Genomic DNA, 23,894 nt, shown 5'->3' with positions numbered 1-23,894 from the left:
GCACAGAATTAGGGTTCGTGGTGTGGATGGAGCTTGAGGGTAGGGTAGGCCTTGGTTAGAATGTATACCTGTAAAATAATACTGACAAAGGCATTTTGTGTGAGGGGTGTCTCTCTAGACTATTAGTGACTATTGATTTTCGTGCTCCTGGTTTATTCTGAAAAGTGCATGCTGGAATTAGGAAATTCAGATTCCACCTTGGACTCTAGCTGTGTGACCACGGTCAAGTCATTTGAGACCTTTGGAGCCTCAGTTTTCTCAGTAGCCTTTTAGACATTTTGAACCTGGATGACTTGTAGACAACTCATGTCCAGAAGAGAACTCATTTTCTTTCCCCCCAAACCCATCCCTGTTCCAAACTTCTGTATTACTGTTGAGGGCATCAGCAGCCTTCAAATGACTTGGGTTCACAATTTCAGTGTCATCCTCAACTCCTCATTCTTCCTCATCCCTCATAACCAGTCTGTGGCTGAATCTTGTTATTTCATTCTTCACAACATCTCATACACATGTCCTTTATTCTAGTCATGTGACCACAACCCCAATTAAAGCCCTTCTCACCTCTGTCCTGGACTATACAGTAGCCTCCTTTTGATTTCACAGGTATAGGGAACTCCTACGTGAGAAAACTCCCAGCACAAATGCAGAGTCAGCCCCTTCTCTGCAATTCAGGAATCTTAAAGGGTTGCTTGAGATGCTGAAAAGTGAAGTGACTTGCCCAATGTCACAGCCAGGATGTGCCAGAGGAAGAATTTGATCCCAGTTTTTCCTGGCTCTGGGATTAGATAGCTACACTCTCTTTAGTATGCTTAAGTATGCTTAAACATTGGCCCATAGTTGGTGTTGATTCCTGATCTGGTCCTTTCTTACCTTTCCAGGGTGTGTACCCCATTATTCCTCTGTGTGTGCTGTTTGACCTCCTTGCTGTTCTTACACAGTTTGATGCTTCATCTACTGTCTCTGTGCCATGCATTAGCAGTTCCTTCTGCCTAGAATGCAATCCTTCCTCACTTCCACCTCCTGCTTTAGTTTCCTTCAGAACTTAACTGCTACCTCTATGACGACTCTCCTCTAGTTCCCCTAATTGCTGGTGGGCTCCCCTCCCAGGTTCCCTTCTGTTCTATTTGTGTGTGTCTGGGGTTTGTACAGGGGTGTATAGACACACACATGCCATAGATAGGTCTATGTGTACATGTCTCCCCCATTAGAAAGTAAGCTCATTGACAGTGGGAGCTGTTTCTCTTCTGTCTGTGTCTGTCGTTCTCTGGCTATGTGTAACGATCTGTATTTCTCTCTCCTCCCATGTCTTTGTCTCTTGTCTCTGTGTCTCTTCCTCCACTCTGTCTTTCTCTCGATCTCTCTATTTCTCTGTCTCTTTCCCCTCTGCTTCTTATCTCTCCTGTCTCTATTTCTGTCTCTCTGAATCTCTCTTTCTTTCCCCCTCTTCCCCATTTCTCTCTCTCTTTTACACACACACACATGCGCGTGTGCGCATACACACACACACACACACACACACACACACACACACACACACACACACACTCCTAATTTTGTAAGGTCCTGTTTCCAGGTACTTCAAGTGCCTAGAACATCCCGAGAGTGCCGGTTCCCAAAAGTTTGGGCTAGAGCCGGCTCAGTACCGCCTTCCCCAGGAGCCATCTCAAGTCATCCTGTTATATATCTCACCCCTGGACCCAGGTGGCTCTGGAAGAAAGAGTGAGGTTGGTGACTTTGCACACCCTTGCCTCACTTAAATTCATTTCACTGCAAGTCATGAAATCACCTCCCCCATGTCATGGTCCTCTTCGATAATGAAAGACAAAACTTGTCTTCAGCTCTCAGCACAGTTCGTGGCACATAGTAGCTGCTTAATAAATGTTTATTCATTAAGCGATTGGGGTAATGACTCCTGTAGCATGTCTTGGCTTGTTGGACTGACAGCTGGCGTCTGACATGTAGGTTGTGGAATCTTGGACAATTCTTGGAGACTCTGCATTGTAAGGGATTTCCTCCCCATAATGTCTGCCATGTGTTGGGTACTAGGGATCCAGAGAAAGCTTGAACCTGTCTGGAAGGAAGAGTTGTAGTTATCTACAACTCAAGTACAGGATTGGGAAAGACCTCGTGTAAAAGTTAGAGCTGGAGTGTTAAAGTGAAACCTGGGATTCTGAGAGACAGAGGTAAAGAAGGAGGGGCTCAGTTTTAGGCATGGAGATGGAATGGGGTGGGGGGGGGGGAGACAAGCATTTATTAAGCATTTACTTTGTGCTAGACACTGTGCTTTTACAAATATTATCTCACTGGATCCTCACTACAACCCTGGGCAGTAGGTACTTTTATTATCCCCATTTTACAGATGAAGAAACTAAGTCAAAGAGTAAGTGACTTTCCCAGGGTCACACAGCTACAAAGTGCCTGAGGTTAGATTTAACTCTGGTCTTTGGGGGTCTAAGGCTCAGTGCTCTATCTGCTTCACCATCTAGCTGCCTTTAGTGGGAGACAGTATTCCATATGTGAGGAATGGCAAGAAAATCAGTTTGGCTGCAGTGGGATGCATGGAGTGGGACAGTAATTTGTAATAAAGTCTGAAAGGTTGGATGGGACCAGGTTATGAGGAGCTTAAAATGTCCTGGAGACAATAGGGAGACACTGGAGTTTGAGAGAGAGAGAGAGAGAGAGTGTGTGTGTGTGTGTGGGTGTGGGTGTGTGGGTGTGGGTGTTGGGGGTGTTACACGGTCAGGCCTGTGCCTTAGAAAAATCTCTTGGATGGCTCTCTGGAGGGGGGCCTGCATTGGAGATAAACTTTAGGGAAAGGAGGCCTCCTCCAATAAAGAGGTCATAAAGGCCTAAACTGGAGTGGAGAGAAGGAAGCTTGTGGAGATAGAAATAACATCATTTGGCAACTGACTAGATATGTGGGATGCGTGAGCAGGAAGAGTTGAGAATAGCGTCACAGTTATGAAATTGGGTCACTGAAAGGATGGTGGTGCCCTTGAGAGCAATAACAAAGTTTGGATGAGAGGGGCGGGTTTGAGAGCAAATATGAGTGGCTGTGCCAAGTTTGAGTCATATACATAGAATGCATAGTGTGGATCCAGCGATACCAACGAAATTACACCCCTGTCAACACAGAAATGCATCCGTCCCAGGGCTGTTGGGAAGCGCAATGTCCTGTCTAGAAAATGCTTGGCAATTACAAATTTCATTTGTGGTCATTAGTATTTTAATACTAAAACTACCTTTTGATGGCAATAGGAGTAAGCCATAGAAAGTTGACTTTTAAAATATTTTTCACCTTGTTTGAACGTGAGAGCAGAAGTTCACAATATATGTAGTTAATTGAAGGTTCAGAAAATACTTTCCCTACAAAATGCATGAAATCTATAATGTAAGTATGATTTTCTTGTCTTAGAGATGAAGAAGATGAAGCATAGAGGGAGTGAAGTAATTTGCCCTGATCACTTGGCTAGTAAAGTTTGAGGTGGGAGTCTTTTGACTCCCAATTCAGCACATTCACACAACATTATGCTGCTGATACTGCTATGGAGAGCCTTTCCTCTTTCATGGACAATCATGAATCAGTAAATATTTTCTTAGGTGGTACAGTGGATAGTGTTAGGCCTGGAATCAGAAAGACTCGTCTTCCTGATTTCAAATCTGGCCTCAGACAGATAGTAGCTATGTGACCCTGGGTAAGTCACTGCACCCTGTCTGCCTTAGTTTCCTCATCTGTAAAATGAGCTAGAAGGAGGGGCAGCTAGGTGGCACAGTGGATAGAGCACTGGCCCTGGAGTCAGGAGTACCTGAGTTCAAATGTGGCCTCAGACACTTAACACTCACTAGCTGTGTGACCCTGGGCAAGTCACTTAACCCCAATTGCCCTGACAAAAAAAAAGAGCTAGAAGGAAATAGCAAGCCACTCTTTTATCTATGCCAAGAATACCCTAGATGGGGTCATGAAGGGTTGGACACGACTGAAACGACTCAATAACAACTGATCTTCAAAATATGTCTTTTAGGATAGCAAAATGAAATTGTAATCTAACTTTATTTGTAGAACTTCAGTCTTCTGAACAGTCTTTGGAGTCTAATACTAATGCTGTCAGCATCACTGTGGCAGAAGAAGAGGAGGAAGATGAAGAACTTCCAAGTATACTTTCACACCCTGGTAAGAAATAATTAGAGCATTTGAAAATGAGAGCATGGGAACATTAAAGTGGGGTGAGTGATGTCATAAAACTCTTTTTAACATTTCAAACTAAAGGCAGGCACCTATTACTCGTTAACTTGTTCCCTTAGCAGCCTCCTAGAACCATGAAGGATCTTGAAAGGTCATCTGGTTGTTCACCGAATTTCATACAGATGTGCATTTAGGTTTTCATCTCCTAATAACCCTAATTGTATGTCTAAGAGTCTTTAAGGAAGAAATTCCAGCTGCCACTGGCAGTCCATTCAGCCCTCACTCTTAGGATTTTATTCTTTTATATGGAACTTAAGTCTGTTATGCTCCAGCTTACACCCAGGAAGAAATTTATCTTTAGTGGGGGAGAAAGCAGCTAAAAGAAGCCAGACACCCAGAGAGACAAGCCTGTCAATCCAAGGGAATTAACCAGTTGAGGCTATAATCCAGGTCACCAATCACAAGAAGCAAACAGAACCAAGTTCTCTGAACCACTCATTGGTAGCTCCTTGGCTTCATTTGCTGACAATCATTTAATAATTATTTTTATACTTAATTTTCTAATTTAAAACTTTTGTTGATATCATTTGTTTTTATAGCACCTTTATTTCTGAATATATCCCTCTCTTTCTCTGTCCAGGGAACCATCCCTTCTAACAAAGAATTTTAAAAGAGAGGAAGGAAAAAACAGTTCAGCAAAACCAGCCAATATTACCTGAGTTGGACAGTATATGTAGGGTCTCTCCCACCTCTGCAGAAGGAAGGAGGTGTATTACTTTATCTCTTCCCTGGGGCGGGCTTAATCATTTTCAGTGTTCACTTTAATTTTTTTGTTCTTTCCATTTGCATTGTAGTTTTGCCTACTACATTTAAAATGACCTGGGGGATGCTATGTGACATTGACCACTTTAGCTTCCAGTTAAAAAAAATTTTTTTTTATCAAGCTCTTGTCTATTTGCACTTGCCTGATAGCTTTAGACCAATATCTGACATTTTTTCTTGTATTTCTTTATGTTTCAGAGCCATGTTCCATAGAAGCTGGAATGTTAGTCTGGTGTAAATATCAAAAATATCCCTATTGGCCAGCAGTGGTAAGAAAGAATAACCATATCTATTTTTTAAATGTAAAGTATAATAAAACTTCATTAATTTGGACTCCATTTTTCTGGAAATTATGCTAACCTGACCTGGCTTGTGCAAAAGTTTACTTTAATAGTATTTATTGATGATTTTATAAGCAAATTATAACCAGGATTTAACTGGCAGAATCTAATCCTGGATTCTTTGTATTGATTAAAACAAGTCTAGCAGAATCTTGCTTGCCTTGGAAAAACTTTAACAAAACTGAACCTTATTCAATAGTGTATAATTTCAACTGGATTTCCTCCCATTTGGTCCCAGTTAGCTTTTATATGACATGAGTTAAGTTAATGTGCTCTTCACTTAATTCATCATTGAGCCTAGTTGAATTAAGTGTAGAATTTGTATCTTTTACTGTATGTTTGAACTTCTGTCATTTATCCCCTTTTTCCCTCCTACTCTCAGTTATTTGGGGGCTCATAGTGATTTTTGCTGTGTCTTCAAATGGTTTTAAAATTTAAAAGAGTTGGCTTCAAAATTTTTCCTCTATCTTTAATCATTCTTTGGAATAATTAAAGGAACTCTGTAGTAAAAATGATTGTGGAATCAGGATTCTAGATCTGCTATTTTGTTGTGCTCCAAGATTTCAACATTACTGCAAAGGGCTGTGGGTAGGTGCAATATTTCAACTCGGAGGAACTAGTCTTTTTGCCCTTCTAATCACAGCAATGTAAAGCACTTGATTTAAAAAAAAAATTCCTGTTAAAATGTTATTCTTTTCCTAGAGTGTGCCAGGCTACATCTTGGTCAATGAACCTTACTCAATTTTGCATACCTTCATTTATTTCCCCATTATTCCCCTCTTTTCATGTATCTTCTCTATTTGTATCCCCCTCACTTGATTTTTTTTTGTCTTCTCAAAAAGATTTAGTTTACCCTTGCTTGGTTCAAGGAGAAGCCTCTTTGAAGCACAAGACACTGTTTCTGCTGAAGGCTGCTTACCTTATTGCTTTAAAAAATACAGCAGCACCTTGATTAAGCAAGAACTCACAGAGTACTGGGCTAATTCTTTAGAATAATAAAAATTTGCTCCCTAGGAAATTGAGCTCTGTTCAGTGTCAAGAAAAATAAAATACTTTCCTTGAGACTTTTGTCCCCTGTGGCCAAAAGGGCTAAGGGAAAATAGAGTAGGGAGAAACCTAAAGTAGCTATTAAGATAGATTATTAAGATTATAAGTGATTAATTTGGCATGAAATCAGGAAGATTTCAGGGTGTCTGGGCAATTGTGAAGTACGTGAAGTTTGTTTTTGGCACTAGGCTTTTTCTTCTCCGGTCTTCTTTCAGCACCCTCTCTTCACCAGGCATCTTACTTTGATCCTTTTCCCAATTTCCCTCGTATATATCTTGTTCGTATTGTTTTCATGTTGTCTGCCCCCTTTAGACTGTGAGCTCCGTGGGAGTGGGGACTACCTTTTGCTTTTCTTTGTATCCCCACTGCTTACCAGAGTAGCTGGCCACAGTAGGTGTTTAACATTTATTGACTATTGACTTCGATAGATTGTGACCTTATTTGATGTGAGCCCTTTCTCATTCACACCTCATCCTGTACAATTTTTGTCCAAAAATCCTCCATGGTAGAGATTCTGGAGTCCTTCCTCAGGCTCTTTTATGATGTGGAGGATATTGACATAAAACTAAGATTGTCCATCTGTGATGCCTTGCCCTTGGTACAAACCAAACCTAACATTGGTCTTAGACGTTACTTAGAATGATACCTGACCAGCTGCGAAGGACTGAGAGGCCTATGCTCCTGGGCAGGTTTCAGGCCTTTTAAGCCTCCTCTTCTTACCAAAATTGAACTATATTCCATCTCATTCCCACAAAGTCCTGCCCAAGGACTGGCCATCCCATCCAACTGGAATGCTTGTGTTAATGGCTAATGTGTTACCCTTAACATTTACATTTTAACAACCTTCTGTACCTTAGCCCCAGGGAATGAGTAGTAGGGGTAGTTGAGGAAGATATTTTAGGTGGATGAGGAGCTGTGTTTACTTATACATGAGGCCAGTCTTGGGATTTATACTAGGTGTGTCTGTAAATATATATATATATATATATATATATATATATGTACATGTATACAAAGTGAAAAAAAGATAGAATAGAGCAATATCTTTTTTTCATTTTTTTTTTAAATAAGCAGTAGTAGTATGTGTATTTTTTTAGTTTTCAACCCTCATTTTTGGAAGATGTTGAATTCCAAATTTTTCTGCTTCCCTCCCCAAGACAGCAAGCAATCAGTATATCTCTTTAATTAAGGGGAAAACATGTAAAACTCCTTTCTTACATTTCAAATGTAGTTTTTACTAAATATGTGGATGAGGTTATTCTCAGTGTAGATGGTGCCTCTTGTCATAGTTTCTTTATGTCACATGGTCTTCCATAAAGTTCAGTGGGATAATGGAGAAAATGCTTATATAATTTTCTAAAAATAGCATCTTTTTTTTTCTTGAATTTTTCTACAGGTAAAAAGTATAAAGCGGAAGGAAAGGAAAGCAAGTGTATTATATATTGAAGAAAATATGAATCCAGAAAAAAGAGGGTAAAAATAATAATGGCTTTTGGAAGCTGTCACCTGAAGGGACATCTTTTGAAAAATCTTGGGATCTTAAATGCTTTCTGTGTGCATGTTGCTGCAGGGATTATACTACTGACTAATAAGAATGGGTTTTGGCCTATGTGTAAAAATCTGGTCATTTGAAGATAAGACTGCAAATGGCCTTATTTTTCTAATTTTACAATAGCCAAACACTCCCCACCTGGGTGTGAAAAACCATTTCGAGCTACTCAGAACCAACCAAAGTGCCAGTACCTTTTGAAAGGTATTTGTGATACAGTGGAGCTGAGCATTGAATTTGGAGGCAGAAGCTAGAGGTTGTATAATTGCTCAGCTTGGGCACTGTCATTTGACCTCTGGGAGCCCTCCCCTTCCCTCCCTCCCCCCTCATTCTCATTTAATTAATGGGGCTACTGATCCTTATGTTGCTCGTGGTGATTCACAGGTAAGGTTGGTGAGACCCTTTTCTCCCAAAAGCCAGAGATCACCCAGCTGGTATATGTATCCGAGCTGGGCTTCAGGATGGGGCCTGTGTTCTTTCCATCATATTAACTTGCTTCTTTCATAATGTGGCTAGAGTAAAAACTTTGTAAAACTTGACATTTGTATTAATGTGAGTCCTTATGAAAATGAGATGATAGATGTACAGGGCTTTGCAAACTGGATTCTTAGCACTGTTGCTTTTGAGTATTCTTACTCTTCATAATGTGGTTAGTTTAACCAAACAACTAAGAAAATAAAGAAAACGGTGAAGCTGTTACAAGTCATTTGTGGCCACTGGGGCTTCAGAAGCTTTGCTTTGATAACTGTAAGACAGAAAACCCAGATTTATTCTACAGAACCCCTCAGCTGCCCACATATAGCTCTTCTACTCTGAAGGGAATGTTCTTGCTCTGACTTCAGTGGTCAGTACAAAAACCAGAAGTGCTTTCTACTGGAAGAGGTAAAACAAGAAGGTAGTTTTTTTTTTAAAGCCACAATATAAAGGATGTGGAATTTCTATGATCCTTACTGACTGGGTAATTCTGTTGGCTTCATTTGAGTGAACCTGGTACCAGGGATCTGCATCTGATTGGTACTGCCATTGGAGGCTCCAGCCTCTTAGTAATGACTCGTGCTGGTCCTTAGAAAATAGTGTTCTTATTCCAAAGGCAATCTCGATTAAGGCCACCAGGTGGGGGCGGTGGGGAAGGGGACTTTGGGATGGATAAAGAAAGAAAATAGCTTTTGGGAAATAAACCAAATGTTATTAAAAAGGACCTCAGACTGTCATGTTAATAGGAGAAAAATACCATTCTGTTCACCTGGTTTGCCTGACAGTTCATTCCTGTGACCCTCTCGTGCCTTTGTTTCCTCAAGGTTTACAGTGTGTCTTAGAAGATTAAAGCACTTTGATTGTGAAGAAAAGCAGGAGTTTATGGTAGGCGGGATAAAGATTTTACTGTTGGTTCCGTAAAATCCTATTCCTTATAAACATATCGCCTAAAAGATGCAAGCCTAAGAAATCAATCTTGCCATAGATGGGATGTGACAAAGTTTCTGAAGTAGATGTGAGACACCCCCCACCCCCACCCCCAAGGCTTGCTTTGATGAATTGGGAAGGCTCAGAAGATCCTTCTCCTGTATTCTTCTAAATGAAGTCAAAACGAGTCTGGCTCCCTCCTTATGGTTGAGGAAACAGGTTCAGGGAGAATAGACAAGCCCAAGGTCCCACACCTAAGCAAGACCTAGAACCCAAGTGTCTGGACTCTAAATTTTTCCACTGTCCCACTCAGTCTTTCTTTACCTAAGATATCAATTTCCCTTAAACTAGCCTTCAGCCCACAGTAGTCCACAGTCTCTTGTTAATTGATGTCATTTTCATCCCAGACACCTTTCAAATTTGGTAACCTTGGTCACAACCTCCTCTTCTGATACTGCAATCTTAACTGCCAGATCTCTCTTTTTTTTTTAGGTTTTGGTTTTTTTTTTTTTTTTTTGGTTTTGTGGGGCAGTTGGGGTTAAGTGACTTGCCCAGGGTCACACAGCTAGTAAGTGTCAAGTGTTTCAGGCCAGATTTGAACTCGGGTCCTCCTGAATCCAGGGCCGGTGCTCTATCCACTGTGCCACCTAGCTGCCCCTTGCCAGGTCTCTTTTAAAGGTCTGTACCCATTCACATACACTGGCAATATAACATCATGTGCCTAGTACAAATTAAGTTATCAAATATTATTGATTCTTGATTTAAGAGTTTATTAATTTATTGGTTTGAGTTCTATTTATGGTCGGCCCTCTTCTTCAACACCTCCCACACACACACCCATCCTTGTTTCTCAGCAAATGTACTTGAAAATTAATGGTTATGTAGAATGCTCTTCAGTGACCCTACAGGTGTGGGAGTAGGGGAGGAATTCATCTCTTTTCAGATCTGGACTTTTAACACATACATAGAAGATGCCATTCATTTTTCTGATAGAAAAGTAGCTTCAAGGATAATGGAGCAGTCCTTTGTACTCTAGTGTTTCCTTGTGGCACTGAGGCAATTCTGGGCTATGGTAGGTCCTTCCAATCCAGAAGGCCTTTTTTGATTTTGTATCTTTTATAGGACTAGCCCAGCTAAGTGCAGAAAAGCGGAAGTAGGGAGGGGCTTTGATGTGTGTTTCTAGAGAGTGCAGTGTGTACATGAGTAAAAATATCTTCTCTTGAATATCATAAGTATTGACTTTATTACTTAAAAATACATCTCCACACCTACAGCTATAACAGTTTTTCTTTGTTTTTCTTCCTGTTCCTTTATCTTCCCCCAATCACTCTTTTTTTTTTTAACTTTTTTTTTTCTGTGAGGCAATTGGGGTTAAGTGACTTGCCCAGGATCACACAGCCAGTAAGTGTTAAGTGTCTGAGGTCAGATTTGCACTCAGGTACTCCTGACTCCAGGGCCAGTGCTCTATCCACTGTGCCACCTAACTGCCCCCTTTTTTTTTGGGGTGGGGAAGTGGGGGTTAAGTGACTTGCCCAGGGTCACACAGCTAGTAAGTGTCAAGTGTCTGAGGTTGTCTTTGAACTCAGGTCCTTCTGAATCCAGGGCCAGTGTTTAATCCACTGTGCCGCCTAGCCGCGCCCACCCCCACCCCCCCAATCACTCTTTAAGGGAACATAGTTCTAATTGTGGAATAAGGATTCTAGGCCTGTCTTACTTTGTTGTACTTCTAGAGAACTTGACCTTACTGTGAACAGCTGTGGGTAGACCAGAGCTTGCTATCCTGAAAGACTATGGGAAAATGTTTTCTCATGGGGAACCTTTGCCACATCTAAGCAGAGTGATGGAAAGCACCTGCTTAATTTGCTATATAATCAATTATCCATTAACATGTAATCTTTTTCTCAGAAGATCCTATTCCACCTCCACTTGGCTGCTGAGCCTCACTAGCCTTCATGAATCTAGTGTTGGACCACTCTCGTTTGATTTTGGGTTTTTTGTCTTTGCAAAATATCCTTGTTCCAATTCAGACAAGAGGTTGTGGACAACACCACACACCCAACATTCTGCAACTGTATTCGAATGATTCTCCCCTTAAAAACTCTTAAGAATAAAGCAATGTCTTGGCCCAACAGGAAAATATAAAGCCCACTGCACCAATTCTTCACCATAATCAACTATGATATTAAATGGGGGCAAATATTTGGCTATTTGGGTATGTTTAGGAACAGTATTAAACACAGTTTGAAAGTGGTGATGTTGGAGTTAATTCGTTATCATTAATTATCATAATCATTAACGTTGGAGTATTTCTTTGTTAAATTAATAGAAAGTAAGCACTATTATAGAAAATATTGCTCTTACTCAATGGCCACTGTTTTTACCCTGAGTGTTTAAGATAATGTAATGTGGAGACTGATTGTTCAAAGTTCTGTCCATTTCTTTTTCTGGGTCTTTGTCTCTGCAATGTACAGTACAATATTCTTCCTCCACACTAAATTCAGTAGGCATTGAGCTTCAGTAGGAACAGACTGTGGCAAATGCTTCCAGAAATCCATACCGTAACGGGGCCCTTTTCTTCAGCCCTTGTGAATAGTCTGCAGCCCAGCTCTACTCTGTACAGCTCTGGTGTCTGCTACTTAACGTGCCAAAGCTTAAATGATTAACCCCTTTTTCTTGAGGCTGCAAGCTCTGCTTTTATCTAGCAACAGCTGCTCAGAAAGATGAGCTTTAATTGCATATAACCTTAAAAGAAAGCTGTCTGAAGTTAGGTGAATTGTGAGAGGAAGGTTGTTGATGGAAGCGGAAGCTTGCAGAGCAGCTGGGTCAGACTGGTAATTGATCTCAGTGCACTGGGGCCCTTTACCAAATTGGGACAAACAGGGCTGCTGGAAGAGTGTGGGAGGAGTTAATGTGCCCTTGCAGAGGACTTCTTTCCTCAAAGATTCCCTTTACTGAAGTGGCCTTTATGGGCCAAAAGGCTGTGTTTCTCTGTTGAAAGATGAAATTGGAAAGGAACTCCCCACTTGCTGAATAAGCTTTTCCAGCTTTTCTTCCACTTTTCACTTCATACGTACCAAATGTTTATTGTGTTTTATTCAGACACTCAGCCACTTGTGGACTTTATTAATGCTAAACTGATGGGTTTTGATTACAGGATAAAGCCAAGGAGGATTACAGTCAGGCTGTTGACTGGTGTATCAAGCTGATTTCTGACTACAGAATTCGAATTGGTAAGCAAGGGAACCTAGTGCTGTTAGTCAAATTAAAGAGTATCAAAGCCTTTAAAATTTATTAATTGTAATCCACTAAGAATAGGACAGAAGGAAATGCACTCCGAGGTATGTTTAGATTTATTCGGTTTAGAGAAAAGAGGAGGCATATCCTGAGAACTGAGGGTTATTTAGGAAGGGGGAGACAGTAGCATTCCTTTCCCTAAAAATGATTAAGAACAAAATAGGCTCTCTTGGCTGAAGCTGCCTAAAGGCAGGGAGTTAAACTTTATGATCCCTGCAGGTTCTATTTTTCTTATCTGAGCTGTTCTTCATTCTGCAAAGTCTTGGAAAAGGTATGGGGCCCACTCTCCTCCATCTCCAGGGTAACTGGAATTTTACTGTGGGCTGTATTCTGGAGCTCCATGACTTGAGGTAAATGGACAGGGATGTGCATTACTAGCATAAACTCCCATCTGGAAAAAAAGGGAAGAGTGGTTTAAACAAAGGGCTAGTTTCTCCTTGAAGTCTGTACAAGGAGGACGTTTGAATCCAAGCTTTGCTCTATCTGCTCCCCTCTAGGGAGGCTCACACTTGGAAAAAATACTAAATATTGCTTTGACTATCCCAGACTGAAAATCATAAGCGTTTTCCATTACAGCCTTCTCATTTGAGGCTGGACAAAGGCCATCTGGGTCAGTCTTACAATAGCAAACACCCAAATACCAGTTATTCTGATCTAGAAGAAAAAATGCTTCCTAAGTGGCTATTTGTGTAAATATCCCCTTTATTATACATTTCTTTTGCATAGGTTGTGGCTCCTTTGCAGGATCTTTCTTGGAATATTATTCTGCTGATATTAGTAAGTACAAGTATGCTCTTCTAATTCTATCTTTTTCCTTCAAAAGCACAGAAGTATTTCATGCCATCCAGTGGACTCTGTTAGAGACGAAGAAGTCACCACAGCAGGGGTGCTTACCAGCTCTCCTATAGTCTATTCAGGGTAAATTGGCTTCTGGGACTGAGTTTGAATTTAGTGCCCTCAGGGCAGTTTCAAATTCAGCTCAGGTTGAGAGCTTGGAAAAGGGGAGGCTCCCTCTAGATTCCCACAGAAGGCAACACATCCCCCCAGCCTATAGCTACCCAGAGCTGAGGGGGGAAGTGGCACCCCACCATGACTGCTTCTGTGTCCCTTGCTCATGAGCCTGAGGTAGGAAACGCTCATTGCACCCCAGTGGTCTGTGCTGACACTGTTTGTAGAAAAATCTCCACTAATAACAAAGTCAATGAAATGTTTTACAGTTCCATAGATTTAGGTTGGGGGCTATACAAAACATAATTCAGTTGCATAAATGTTGTCACTAACATACTGATTTGTTGACAATCCTGTCATGAAGCGAGTTAAGATTAATTTAGTTACCTGAGAAGTTGGGGCCTTTCTCCTACTCCCCTGAAGTGAATTTGGCAATGTGAAAAGTGAACGGATCCTTCTCATGAAGGATCAAAAATTCTGTCAAAAGAAGAGTTCTTCATCAGTTGCAGTGCTTTGCTCTGTTAATTGCCTCACTGAACATAGCCAGACTCTCTGGGGGCATGGCTCCCCTACTGCCGAGAGAATATTTGCTGGACTAGGGCCAGCTGGCTCCAGTTCCCTAAGTGTCCAGCCCCCTCCCTAAAGGGAATCACAGGCTGGTGCAAGCTGATTTTGGACTCTATGTTCATGGGCAGAGAGAAATCCATCTCTCTGGTAATTATTCATCCAGAGCTGAGTTCTCTCTCTCTCTCTCTCTCTCTCTCTCTCTCTCTCTCTCTCTCTCTCACACACACACACACACACACACACACACACACACACACACACACACACGCACACGCACACACACGCGTGCGCGCATTGAACATCCTTGGGCAGGAGGGATGTGGGGAAAGGGAATGTGGAAAATGTTATAGATTATATAAAGCAGAACTTGTAGAAAGCTAGCCCTTTCACTGATTAGGCCAGAATCCAAGTTCTTGCTGGTGTGCAGAGGTCTGGACTCAAGTTCGTCAGCTTTGTATACTGAGTTTTGCTTTGTCCCTTGGCACTGATCCAACATTCATTAGTGGTGTGATCCTGGACAGGTCACTTAATCTCCAGACTTTGGTTTCCTCATCTAAATAAGAGAGACACCTGTACTTCTTACCTCACGAAGCAGTTAGAAGGAAAGTCCTCTCTGATCTGAAAGCCAGGAAAGATGTGAGTAGTATCTAGTATGGAAGGGTCACCCAACTGCCACTGTCCAGCATGTAGGAGAAGCAGGATTGGATTTTTGGGAGAGAGTACAAAGAATTAAAGCTTATCGAAACAGCCTGCCTATCAGACATGAATGAAGTCTTCTCCTTCTCTGTGAAAATCTAGAATCTCAGTATGTTTACAAAATCTTGCTCATCCCCTGGTAGAAGACTAGGGTTTATCTCCTGAATGTGTCTCTGTTTTCTGTTCATTTGAAAGGTAAATTACTTTATTTATAAAGCTGCTATACCTTTCAGGTTGTCCAGTGAGGAAAGTAAACCAACAAGAGTCCTTCAAAACAGTGTTTCCCATCCTGAACAAGGACAGCCCCGAAGACAGTTTGCTCGATACCCCCTCCAAGAAGCAGCCCTTCAAGAAAGTCCTTCCCGATCGAAGACGGGCTGCCAGAGACAAGGCCAATGAGAAGTTAGTGGAATACATAGTGAATGAAAAGGGTGCAGAGAACCATCTCTTGGCTATTTTAAAGAGCAGAAAGAAATCCAGGTGGCTGAAGGAATTTTTGAATTCAAGTCAGTACGTGACGTGTATTGAAACATACCTTGAGGATGATGAGCAGCTGTACCTTGTGGTGAAATATTTACAAGGAGTCTATCAAGAAATAGACAGCAAAATGCTGACGCTAATAAATGGCGATGGAATAAAATTTATTCTGGATGTTCTTTTGCCTGAAGTAAGTTGCTGACTTTATCAGATTCTGATTTTTTGGCTTGGGGTTCTCCTGCCCGTTGGCCCAGCAAGATCCCCTACTCCAAGGATTAAGTGATGATTGAGCTGAAGAGTTTAAGTGCTGTACCATTTTGCTCAGCACAGCAGTCTGAAGGTTCTTTATGTAGAAACTGAAATATATTTGAAAATACATTTTAATTAAGTAGGCACTGCTGAGCTGTCCCTGCAGTCTTACCCAAAAAGCTTATACGTGTAACTTACAATACTGGCAGCGTGGAACATCTATTTGGGAGATTGTAAATCAGTTTCCAATGATTAGAACCTGTTTTCTCTCTGGTGCCATCAGAAGTCTTCACCGTGTAAGCGAGTTTTCACCATCATATCAAATCTCTTGGCCATTTTGCAACTGGTGACTGAAGAGATATCCAATTTTTAATCAAAATTTTTTTCTTTAATGACCTAGTAAAGTGAGGCAGGTGTATCTTGTGTGTGCTCTTGCTGCCCTTTGTATGGGGTATCATAAGAGTCACATTGTCCAGCATGAGAGAGAGGATATTAGATCTGTCTTTTTTTTTTTTTTTTTTTGGTGAGGCAATGGGGGTTAAGTGACTTGCCCAGGGTCACACAGCTAGGAAGTGTTAAGTATCTGAGGTCAGATTTGAACTCAGGTCTTCCTAACTCCGGGGCTGATGCTCTATCCACTGTGCCACCTAGCTTCCCCTCAGTTTGTCTTCGTACCTAGTGGGACCTTGTTCTGGAGGGAACTGGGAGAAGAGAATGTTGGGGAAATAACCTGTCTTCAAGTATTTTCAAGTCATGTTTAAAAAAAACCAAAATAACTGAGATTTGTACTTCTTGTCTTCATATTGCAGAACCAGTAGCAATATGTGGGCATCACAGAGAAGCAGATTTAAATTTAATATGAGGGAAAGCTTAATAAAAATTAGAGTGGGAGGTGGCACAGTGGATAAAGTACCAGCCCTGGGTTCAGAAGGACCTGAGTTCAAATCCGGCCTCAGACACTTGACACTTACTAGCTGTGTGACCCTGGGCAAGTCGCTTAACCCTCATTGCCCAGCAAAAAAATAAGATAAAAAAAATGAAAATTAGAGTGGTCTAAATAGGAATCAGATGCTTTGGTGTGGTTCCTTGTCAATGGGGTTGTTCAGGCAGAGGCCAAATGAGCATTTATCAGGAATGTTCTAGAAAGGATTTCTGCTCAGTAATGGGTTGAACTAGATGACCTCTTAGGTCCCCTTTAATCCTGAGATTGTGGAAATTATCAGAATATTATTATCAGGTACTTCTTAATGTGAATTCCTTATTTAAAGATAAACTAAAAATATCCACTAAAAAACATGTTCAGTAAACTAATTACCAAACTTCATTAAAATAGCATTCAGTAATTCAGGCTTGTGATGTTTCCCCTTTTCCATTAAGTGTGATGAAGTGTTACGGCATCATCTTTTACAGGCAATCATTTATGCAATATCTGCAGTTGATGAAATAGACTACCAAACAGCTGAAGAAAAATATATAAAAGGACCATCTGTGAGCAAAAGGTAGGAAGCCAGTGTTATCTCCAGACCATTTAAAAATAGATCTCCAAAGTCTTTGTTTCCATCAATGATTATAATTGTGTTTTAAATCATCTCTATTTCTCTTTTCTCTGAAAAGTACAACCATGCCCCAACAAACGTTTATTTACAAACCTTAAGCCACATGAAAATCAAATCGTTGTTATCTGAGCTAGTGCTTGAAATATGGCAGCATTCCCTTCCCTAATTGTTGGTTTGTTTTCTGTGTGGTTAGTATATTGTTATAGACTACTCCTTCCTCTGATATTTATTTTGTGAATTTAACCAATTAAGAAGAGAGCAGGGGCAGCTAGGTGGTGCAGTGGATAGAGCATCAGCCCTGGATTCAGGAGGACCGGAGTTCAAATCCGGCCTCAGACACTTAACACTTACTAGCTGTGTGACTCTGGGCAAGTCACTTAACCCCAATTGCCTCACCAAAAAAAAAAAAGAAGAGAACAGTGTGAGAAAGCTGGCCTTTGGAATAAGGAAGACCTGATTTCACAATGGTGTTATTGTAGTTCAAATGTCTGATTCCCAGAATGGGGTACATGACTTTGAAAATAATGATTACTTCAGGGGGCAGCTAGGTGGCGCAGTGGATAAAGCACTGGCCCTGGATTCAGGAGGACCTGAGTTCAAATGCAGACTCGGATACTTGATACTCACTAGCTGTTTGACCTTGGGCGAGTCACTTAAACCTCATTGTCCCTACCAAAAAAAAAAAAAGATTAATTCAGATTGAGGACCTAAAAGAAAATAAGTCAGGACTGGTAAATACTTGGATCCTCCTACCTCTTTGGTTTTCAGGGGGATTCATTTTTCTTAGGGAATCACAAGGTCAAGATTGGAATGGTCCCATTAAGGGTGTGCTAGAGCCGGCTCAAATCAGCTCCTGATAGCCAGTGTTCCAGCATGAGCATTTATACTGCTGGAATCAACTTGGTTTGTTGTTTTGGTTTTTGGTTTTTTTTACTTGTCTGAGTCGATGAAGTGAGAGAGAGATAATGTCAGTAATTGAAGTTAAACTTTAAAATATTGTGTTCATATTCCCCTACCTTGCCCCACCCACCACCCGAGAGCCAGTTGTTAAACAGTCATAAGCCTACCTCTGGCCCCATTGTATATTGGCTTAGAACTGGCTCAGACAATTCTCTTGTTCCTGGGTACGTTTCCTAATGGTCCAAATCAGCCAGGCAGAATGTTTATTCAAATCGTTGTGTAAAATTGGGGTGTTTAGCCTTGAATTTTAAAGTCTAAATAGTTAATTAGGGGCTAATGGATCCAATCCCTAATCAAGTCTTTGGGCCCCTCTCCAACTCCCGTCAAGGGGGCTAGATATAAATAACAAGCCAAGTGACAGACTGAAAACAAAAACTTGATTTGGTCAGTCTTAAGTTAGAAGGCCTTTTAACATGTTAAGTCAAGTGGGTTCAGAATTTTAGATAATTAGGTTATTGGTCATTTCACTGCAGACTGTTAGGGAAGAAATGAGTTTTAGTTAAATCATAGTTAGAACCTTATTGTATAATTTCTGAAAATGGATGCCTCCTTACCCATTATGGATAGTTAATTACTTAAGAGGTTTTGCCATTGTAGAGTTTTGGGGCCAAGTAGAATTTTGGCAGGCTGAATAACTCTGGGAAAGTGAATAAGATCTAGATGCTAAACTCCCCCCTGAGAATGAAATTTGACTTCTAGTGAAGAATAACAAAAGGTTGGAAGGGAATCTTATCTAAAACCCCATATTACAGATGAGATTGAGTTACAGACTTCTTCATTTGCTTCAGATCCTGAGATCCTAGATCTCAATATGGAAGGGGCCTCAGAGGCAATCTAGTCTTTACTTCCACACATTTGATTGATGCCTAGGGAGGTTAAGAAACTTGGCCCAGGTCACACTGGTAGTAAGCATCAAAATGACAGTTGCAGGGACAGCTAAGTGGCGCAGTGGATAGAGCACCGGCCCTGGATTCAGGAGGACCTGAGTTCAAATCTAGCCTCAGACACTTGACACTAGCTCGGTCACCCTGGGCAAGTCACTTAACCCCCACTGCCCCCACAAAAAACCAAACGAACAAAAACACCATGACAGTTGCAAAGCCAAGACTTGACCTGGGTCTCCCCCCTCCTCCTGAAGACAGCCCATGGGAAAGGTGTTGGAAGCTGAAGCTGCCCTCTTTCTCTTCAGCTCTAGATCTGTGAGATCTTTGTCACCTCAGGCTCTGGTGCCTCACTTCTTGAGCCTTCATTGTCTACATCTATCAAAGGTTGGGCTGGGAACCTCTAAGGTCTATTACAGTGCTAAAATCCCGAGGTCCTCTTAGCTGCACTCCACTGCCACTGAGGGTTACATTGGCCCGTTCCTTCCTTTCTTTCTCTTGGAATCTATCCCTGAACTGCCTCATCTAGACAGTGTTAACATTTTTTCAGAGATTGTTTCCTCACTTGGCAGTACCTAAACCCCCTCAAGAGTTGGGGAGACAGCTTAGCATTAGTGGATAAAATAGTGGAACTTGAAGTCAGAAGGTGTTTGTGGGAGTCCTGGCTCTGCCACTTCATAGCTTTGGGACTCTGGTTGGTCTGTTAGATCCCAGGCTCCTTGCAGACAATGGTTTGTTTGGTTTCTACCTTGAGAGCATCTCTCCCGGAGCACCAAGCACAGGGCTGTGTGCTAACCACACAGCTTGCAAGTCAGTACCCCTTTGCTGCCTGTTTCCTCCTTTATAAAATGGGGATAATGTTATTTGCAGTACTTATGTAAACTTTTAAAAGTACAGTGGAAATTGTAGTGATTCTTTCTAGCTAACACCTTTTTGGGTTTTTTTTTTAGTTAAACTTTAAATTCTGTCTGAAATAACCACAGTGAACTGCAAAAGTAAAGAAATAGGGAAGAGAATTATGTTTGATTACTCGGGTGATGGTTTTATGTCACACAGTTGTAACATGTCTTAATCTAAGGATACAGTGGAATGAATATACAGTAAAGTGACTGTGTTTATATAGTATATTATAGATTGATCGATCAATAAATAACCAGATTTGGTTATTGGGCCTGCAATCTAAAGAGCATAGAGAGCTTTATGGTTCTAAAGTACTTTTACTACTTTAAAACCTATCCTCAGCCCCCCTGTGAAGGACCTTGCTCTTTATTTTGCAAACGAGGAGGTGGCTTTGTGAAAATCACACCGCCGGGAGGTGGTGGAAGGAGAGCCCAGCTCCCTATTTTCTGATTCCAAGTCCTATTTATTCCCATTGGAACTCACTTCATGAAGTAGGAGAAAAATGTTTCCAAGGTATAAATGCCTTGTTTGTGTAAATTACAAACATTATTTTGAGGAAGAAGTTATTCTTCATGAATCCATTTAGCAAATGTTTTAGTGGTTTGTGATTCTTTTATTGAAGAGTTTTATTTTAAGGATGATACAATTCATAAAAGTAATAAAAAGCAATATCCTTTCACATATAAGAATTCTGACTTTATGTTTGTTTTCTTCAGGGAAAGAGAAATGTTTGATAAAGAACTTTTAGAGAAAAAGTGGAAGACTGAACCAACTTTTCCAGAAATGTCTCCATATGTGTCAAAACCATAGCAGGAAACCTTTGTATTCTAAGTCGACCCGTAGGTATAGTTAGTAATCTATCTTTCTGTGTAAAATTCTCCTAATATTATAAATATGTTTTGTTGAAATGGGAGCTTTCGAAGTGTTTTTAGTTCTTACTGATCTATCTATTTTTGGTTTGGGGATATAAATCCCTTGGATGTGTTCTGTGGTACTGCTTATGAATTTTCAGAGATTCTTTCCTCAGAAAGGCCATTTATTAAAGTAGTCAATAGTATGCATTTCTATTTTTATAACATACTGCAGGCCAGTTTCCTATCCCCACCCCTTTTTGAAATTTGTAATTGCTGGATAATTAATGTCTGAAAGGACTGACACATTTTGTAGCATTTCTGGTTACTATTGTGCTGTCCTATTTAGTGTAAATTACACATTGATTTTTTGATATTGAAAGAAACCACTGTTATCAGTTTTTAAAGAGTTGGTTGTTTGTTTTTTAATTCAGATTTTGGATATGTAATTCCATAAATATCAATCTTTTAAAAATACTGCTTCATTGATATTCAATATGTTGGACTTCCTCTTAATGTTCTCCCTGGCCCTACTTTCTTTATATTCATTTTGGGAAGAAATTACCTCCAAGAGGTGAAACCTGAATCAGAGATGTTTTCTTATTATTACAGAATAACCACAATTGTGTGTGCAAGAAGGTATAAGTTGCAATATTATCATAGCTATTTTAAATGGAGCTTTTCCAAGTAATCCATAGTGAGAATGAATCTATGAATGCTTACAAATCATGCATTTTTCAAGAATGTGTGACTGAATGAAATTACATTGTATTGTCAACCATTTTGATAGCCCCGGGCCAGATTCTCTCACTACTTATCTCACCTTCCCATGTGCATCTCTATTTTTTGGCTGTGACTGAATCTTAACCTGGCAAGCCTTAGTCTCCAGCATTGTGACAACTAGATTTCATTGTATCAGCAGACTGGTTCATTTGACTGGATCATCTTAGTTTGATCCCCACAGGCTTTTTGGGTAGTGCATTATAGGAAAGTCAAACACTCCTCTTTAGAGCTTATCTAGATCATTTGTTTGGGGGATAAGTTAGTATTAGAAACAATTGCATTCTCCTTTCTGCATTCTCACTGAAAACAGCCATCAATATCTAGACCCTGGAAACGAGTGGTAGAATCTTCAAGATTCTAGTAGGTTTTAGCCATTCAGATTTAGAAAGGACCATCATATTAGTAGCAAAAGACTCAAAGTAATGAGTGATTCCGGCTCAGATAGGGATGAAAGTTTGACTTCTGTGGACTTGAAATTTTAGAGAAGTTAAATTTATTTTTCAGATTCTTGGTGTGAATATGAATGCTAAAATGAGGTGTAAACGTGAATTTAGAATAATTTTATATCCTTGTATGGATGAATTGCACATAGTTTTGCTATATATGTGCCTGTACACATATTTATGCATATATACATATATACATATATAAAAAAAACCCACTGTATTTGTTACAGTGTCTGTTTGTATGAACTTCCTATTCATGTCTTTCTTTTCTTAACAGTGATTAGGGAATCTTAAAATATTGTATTTTTGGATTTGGGAGTGGGGAAGGGGGCAGAGAGAAGACATATCTATTTTTTTATTCTCAGTATAGCTTTAGAGTCTTGTGTTAATAAGCATATGTGAATGTAATTCTAATTGGGTAATTGCACTAAAAAATTGTCACTAAATTATGAGAGGACAAAATTTTCACACGTGCCTGAGTCATACCAAGATCATTATAAGCCAATGGTAACTTATAATGGGCTGTAACCATTTTCAAAGTGAATTTTTAAATGTACAAAGTAGAAAGAGAAATGTGAGTTAATTTCAATGCTGTTCTCTTTGCACAACCTAGGGAATATTTGTGCTTATAAATAGCCTCCTTAATACCCTTGAGTAAAATCAAAGAAGTCTAAAAAGAAATCCCATTTTTAAGCAATAGAGGTTTTTTCTTTTATTATTTCACCTTCCTTTGCCATTTAATCCAAATGAATTGCTTTAAGTATTTTCAGTGTTTATGGTACTACTAAATAAATTCCTGGAATTGATTATATTCAGAGGTTTTCGAGTCAGCAGCCACTGCCCTTCATCTGTTTGACTTTTCTCCACATCCTCTCATCAGTCTCTTCCTCAAGCATAAAGAAATCCATTTTCTCCTCAGTCTCCATCTTAATATTCCCAGGGAATGTGAATCAGTAACTAGTCTGGATACACAGCTGCAGAGCCATTTACAGATCAGAAAGGATCTTGCCGTGCCGCTCTCGCCAGTGTTTGAAATTATGTACCACTGCTCATCCGTGGACAAATTTCAAAAAGAGCCCTCTTCATCCCAAAGCCAAACACAGGAAGAAATGGGACAAGGGGAGATAGAGATTTCTTGTATCAGGAGAATAAGCTTTCCATGTTTCCCACAGTGGTTTTACAGCAGGGGCACTTGTCTTTATATCAAAGCTATCGTCCCTTTTTATGGAGGAAGCCAGACAATTTAGATCGGCGATATCTTATTTTTTAACTAATCATTTGTAATCTCACTTGGGTGGTTCAAAAGCATTCACCTTGTACTGATAAAAACAACACTGACCTTGAAGGTGGTTGCCACAGCCATCTTTAATGCTGTGCTAAAATCAAATTGCTTTAGATAACAAGGTCAGATATCAAATATGGGTGTGTGTGTGAGGAATCTGTCAGTATGAACAAATTCTGGCCATTTATTCCAAAGTATTTTGATGTGACATTTTAAAAGTGCAAAGTAATTGTCTACTGCTCCCAAATAGAGGAGTTGTTATTCTCCCCATGTAAAATTAAAAGATAATTGGATAATCGATGCAGTTCGTTGTGGGCTTCTTTTGTGGGGAATGGGGGGAGGGCATAGTAGGGATAAAGGAACCAGGCTTGTTGCAATTTCTAATGGGAAGAATATCAAAGATCATTGATAATAATTGGTATTTATATGACAGTAACTTTGTATACATTATCTTCGTTTGAACCTCATGATAAGGCAGGTCTGTATTGCAAGGAGTATTCCCATTTTCCAGATGAGAAACCACTAGAGGAAGCTTAATTTTAAGCACACTTGGGTGTGTTTCCTGTTTTATGGGTCCTTCAGAGGAAAAGAGTTTGTAAGCTGGAAGGGCTCTCAGAGGCCCTCTAGTGCACTTCTCATTTTAGAGAGGGGGAAATAGGCT

At 40.3% G+C, this 23,894-nt stretch overlaps 1 protein-coding gene across 5 annotated transcripts in view; it reads left to right on the top strand.

Annotated features, from left to right (window-relative positions):
- PWWP3A (PWWP domain containing 3A, DNA repair factor) overlaps positions 1 to 23,533 on the top strand; it is a 33,272-nt gene extending 9,739 nt beyond the window's left edge. For all 5 annotated transcript variants that reach the window (XM_043977943.1, XM_043977942.1, XM_043977944.1 and 2 more), the window contains 9 exons: positions 4,061 to 4,171; positions 5,204 to 5,274; positions 7,790 to 7,866; positions 9,241 to 9,301; positions 12,498 to 12,573; positions 13,364 to 13,414; positions 15,082 to 15,515; positions 16,985 to 17,073; positions 20,588 to 23,533. In XM_043977943.1, coding sequence (XP_043833878.1) covers positions 4,061 to 4,171; positions 5,204 to 5,274; positions 7,790 to 7,866; positions 9,241 to 9,301; positions 12,498 to 12,573; positions 13,364 to 13,414; positions 15,082 to 15,515; positions 16,985 to 17,073; positions 20,588 to 20,681 — 1,064 coding nt within the window. In that variant the 3' untranslated portion in view covers positions 20,682 to 23,533. The remainder of the gene's footprint in view (positions 1 to 4,060; positions 4,172 to 5,203; positions 5,275 to 7,789; positions 7,867 to 9,240; positions 9,302 to 12,497; positions 12,574 to 13,363; positions 13,415 to 15,081; positions 15,516 to 16,984; positions 17,074 to 20,587) is intronic.
- The last annotated feature ends 361 nt before the right edge of the window (positions 23,534 to 23,894 follow it).

Source organism: Dromiciops gliroides, chromosome 1, assembly GCF_019393635.1.
Source record: "Dromiciops gliroides isolate mDroGli1 chromosome 1, mDroGli1.pri, whole genome shotgun sequence".
Lineage (NCBI taxonomy): Eukaryota > Metazoa > Chordata > Mammalia > Microbiotheria > Microbiotheriidae > Dromiciops > Dromiciops gliroides.
The sequence above is the reverse complement of the archived record's forward strand: the minus strand, read 5'-3'. Positions and strand labels throughout refer to the sequence as shown.